The sequence below is a fragment of the Limulus polyphemus genome, unplaced genomic scaffold, assembly GCF_000517525.1.
Source record: "Limulus polyphemus unplaced genomic scaffold, Limulus_polyphemus-2.1.2 Scaffold4359, whole genome shotgun sequence".
Taxonomy (NCBI): domain Eukaryota; kingdom Metazoa; phylum Arthropoda; class Merostomata; order Xiphosura; family Limulidae; genus Limulus; species Limulus polyphemus.
The window spans coordinates 59,426-63,960 of record NW_013669969.1 but is presented as its reverse complement, the minus strand read 5'-3'; the positions used below and the strand labels follow the sequence as shown (position 1 = coordinate 63,960).

Here is a 4,535-nt window from a genome sequence, read left to right as displayed (position 1 = left end):
AAGAAGCAAATCACGCATATTCATTCATTTAAACTTATTATTCTGTTTGGAAGGAAATGTATAGAGTAAAATGACCATTTATTGTTTGTTTTTTTGACAGCTTACACCATTAGCTTTGACCTCTCTGACGTACATTAAGGTTACTCAATATAGTGATCAGTATGGGGATACATAGACTAATTAGGCCTAAGGCACTGCCATTAGGGCAAAGTTTAGAAATTAGATGAATCCGATAGGCCTAGAGATGTACAGTAAATTTAAAGCATGACGTATAGTCAATATTAGTAATACGTTACGCAGTATTGCGCTTAGGCCGGCAGTAGATTTAGGGCTTACAAGGTAACTTTTATTTGTATATATATTATGCTTTTTTATTTTTAAGATATTGACACCTTTTTAATAAAGTCATCCCGAATGCTCTCAACAACACAGCTTTTCCATTGTTGATTGGGTAATTTCTTATGTCAATAACAGTAGAAGGCACGCCCTGTTGTGATCTGATTGGCTCGTCTACGAAGATTGGTTTCCAAAAATGTTCTAAGTCCTTATAAGTCAATCATCGTAACTACACTTTATTTTATGAAGACTCCCTGTCACAATCCATAACTCATGAAGACGTATCCCGTGTGTTACTCTATGTACGGTGCATATTCACCCCCCCCCCCCAACAATATGTATAAACATGTAAAATTCACGTGAATTGTAACACAGGAGTGTTAGTATGGCCACCATATTTAATGTTATCGTTCCACACAAAATAAAACTTGCAGAAAAAACTCATGACTGGGCTGTCAGTAAAAAGATATACAGTAAGCTGTAATACAGCTTGGCCCTGTTGTAGAATTCTGGTGCTGGCAAGCCAGGTTCAAATCTATGCAATACTACAAAATATTACCTGCACTTTATGCTGTGGGTGCATTATAAGAGTGACAATCATTACTTCTGCATGGCTAGTGGGGAGGGTTCTGCTGATTTGCTCCCTTCCTTCTGGTAAGTAGCTCAAAGTTATGTACGGCAGTAGATAGTTGTAATAGCTTTAGCATACATAAAAATAAAACAATTAATTTAAATTGTACCGATGATGATGCAACATTTCTAGAACATGTTAGATTAATAGTAAGTATAGTTAGAATGGGGGACTAGTATTATAAAACATTATTATTAAAGGTGTCGTTAAGTATCCAACTTATTCAGGTTTGTTCGAGACATCTATGCAAAGCTATAAATTAGCCATTCCTATTTTTTGAACTGGTAGATTATAGAAAAGGCACTCTAGATGGAACTGTCCATCACTATTATAATGTATTCACAGCCCTTAAGTACACAGCAATATGATTTTTGTGGCAACGAGATGCAAACCATGGATTTTCAGTTCTATAATTGAGCATGCTAACCCTTAAGCTATGCCCAGCTCGTTTCCACTTTTTACCCAAGTACAAAAAGTATTCTTTCCCCATGGATTTCATTTATAATTATTACTAATTAAATAATGTTGAATGATTCTTACGAACTTATAGTATTTATTGAAATCTCTAAAGAAATATTAAAAGTAGGTAAACATTTATCTGAATTTAATTTCAAAAGCCAAAAACTTGAAAAAAACATTTCAGTGTTTTTCAGAAACACATAAACCGTGTTTTGGGGTTGTTATTTTTTTTTTTTGAGTGATTCAAACTTCACACAGACCACTAAGATAATTTTCTTTTTACTGACATTCTGTGATTATACACTTTGATTTCATGAAGATTTTTATTAATCATTAAAGTTCACAAAAAAAAATGTTGATAAAAAGAAAATGTTAACCAAAATGGTTGATGTCACACACACTGGATGCTCGGCAGAAGAAATCAATCAAAATGAGATTTTATTTTTTTTATGCACAAAAGAAGGTTTATTTTTATTCAAACATTAACAGGTTTTGAATCACAGAACTGTTGTATACATATCCATACTCCAGAAACATAAGTTTACACAAATAGTGTAGTTTCACAAACATTTTTATTTTAAACGGAGAAGAAAACAAGAGCCAAGAGTATTACATGATGATACGTTGCAGCCAAAAAACTTTGAATAATTTTTGTTCCAATTATCTGCTTTCTCTTTCAGTGGTGGAAAGAGGTAAAACAAACAAAACTAGGAACTTTTATCTGTACTTTACAAAAGAAACGTATATACATATTGTGTCTTATACTTGGTAAATGAAATTGCCTCAACATACTAAAGACCAATAGGTTAAAAAAATTAGAGAAATATACCGTGAAAAACTATAAAAAACTGATATATTGATAAAAGTAAAAAAAAAGTTGAATTAAGACTTTGGAAGCTGTATCAGTTGTGAGATCTTCTGCTGAACAATCAAAAGTTCATTTTTAAGGGAGTGGCTAAGGTTCGGTACACCATTCAACGTAGGTTCCTTTGAAAGATTGACGACCTGGCAAGGAACAAATAAAACATATCACACCAAGATCTACAAAAAAACTGTATTAGAAACATACAAGGGAAGCCATTTATCCAGTTAGTAAAAGCATTAGTCAGTTTGATAGAAGGAAAAAAAACGAAAATTAATCATATTGTGAGGTTTGAATAATTTATACAAAATGTTTTCTAATTTATAATTTGTATAAAAAGCTGAATGTCAACTGTGATACTAATCTAATTTAGCACTGCATCAATGTAGTGGCACCATCTGTCTTTGGGAATGTTTAGTTTGAACTTTAATATCAATCTTCATTATTACTACTATTTAAAAAAAATCAAAGTATCTTAGTCTTAAAAAATTAAAATATTCCTAGTGGTTACTTACGAAAAAAAAAGGATAGCAATAAAACTACTCAATCACAGAAGTCCTGAAACAATTGTGCAGAACCATCAGTCATAAATAAAGAAAAAAAAATTGTGATTTTAGATAATTCTAAACAAATTCTTGGGATAAAAATTGTAATTATAAATTATGTAAAAAAAAAGACAGAACTTTTTACGAATATAGTACCAACTTTGTGCTCTTAACAATGACAACATTAATAACAATAAACTGAAAAGGAAACACCATTTACCGTTCCATCTCCCAAGGAAACGGTAACACCCGGTTTTTTATTTTGGACATCTGATATATTTTGTAGTGGACTACCACCTAGAGACATGATGATTTCTCCAACTTTTGGTTGACGTAGGGCTGCTAAGTTGAGGGGGAGTCTGTAAAGGTTAGAATCAAACATAGATCTGTTAGGTATACATTTATGAAGGAGTAAACAATAGAAATTAGTAAAATTCAGAACACAGTACAATTTAATTTTGGATATTTAACAACTCGCTTGGATACAATACTGTACACTCCATGTCTAATATCTTAACTTGTGTCCCCCCCTTTATTATAAAAATAAATCAAGTTATAGCTGCTAAAGAAACATTCCTTTCCCACAGATAAAACTCATGAGATTGAAAATCAGATGAATTACAAAATATGAAAGAATACAAGTATTTTTCACGTGCTGGTTTAGAGACAAGTTTAGTAACCAGTAGCACTGCCTCACACAGAATTCCCATAGCCCTAATCTAATCAACTTGTTTGTTGTCAAGTGCAAAGCTACACAAGGGACTATCTGTGCTGTGCTCGTAGTGGATATCGAAACTTGATTTACAGCATTATAAGCTCCGACTTACTGCTGAGCCACTTGGAAGTATTTAACAACTAAATCAAACGAATTGTGTTTATCATTAATTATGTTTTAGTAAAGTAAACCACGATAGTGTAATAAAACATAATTAATTGCTACTAAAACTTCAATCATGACAACAGAAAAGCGTGGTTAGGCAAGCGACAGACAGACCTAACGAGAAAGCAAGAAACAGGCTCTGCCGAGACACAAAATTGTAGGGAATGACGCACATTCATTTCAGTTGATTGAAAACTTAAGCCTTGTATAGCATGTGTCTCGCAAATCAAAAAGACCGCCACTGTATATCAGTTATGTTTAAAATGTCTTAAACTAACATTAACCTACCTTTGGAAAAATATGTTTGCCATGAACATAAAATCAACTTAATAGTAGCAACATCCTTAAACTGGCCTATGCTTACAGTATAGGCTTTATGGGTTTTAGTTGCTGAAGTCTACGAGTAAGATAACATTATAATCTCATAGTAACATGATTTGTTCTAAAGAAGAAAAGCAGGCAATACTTTGGATCAAACTTTGGTGTGACAGCTGGAGTAGTGTGAACAGCTTCAACAGAACTTGTGGTTTTTGTGCTTAGAGGTGTAGTAGAATGTTCCTGAAGATTCATTAAGGCCTTTCGCGACGATCTGGTGATCCTCTGGGTTTTAGCGGATTGGGTAGCTGATTTACAGGGCCGTCCCTAATGAAATTTCAATAAAAAAAACAAAAAAAACATTATAGTTACAAATAACTTATTTCTCTACAAAGAAAATTAATCTATTCTGTAACATCATACAAATCACAAATGTTTACACTGGACTATTATTGAATACTTGTGTATATATATATATATATATATGTAAAGGGTTTTTGTTATTTC

The 4,535-nt window shown here is 32.5% G+C and overlaps 1 protein-coding gene across 1 annotated transcript; it reads right to left on the bottom strand.

Annotated features, from left to right (window-relative positions):
* Nucleotides 1–1,771: 1,771 nt before the first annotated feature.
* LOC106471033 lies at nt 1,772–4,351 on the bottom strand. Its single transcript, XM_022399655.1, has 3 exons — nt 4,180–4,351; nt 3,054–3,192; nt 1,772–2,431 (listed from the first exon to the last, which is right to left on the bottom strand). Exons 1-3 carry the CDS (start codon nt 4,281–4,283, stop codon nt 2,309–2,311), a joined length of 366 nt encoding a protein of 121 aa, XP_022255363.1. The 5' UTR covers nt 4,284–4,351; the 3' UTR covers nt 1,772–2,308.
* Between the last annotated feature and the right edge of the window lie 184 nt (nt 4,352–4,535).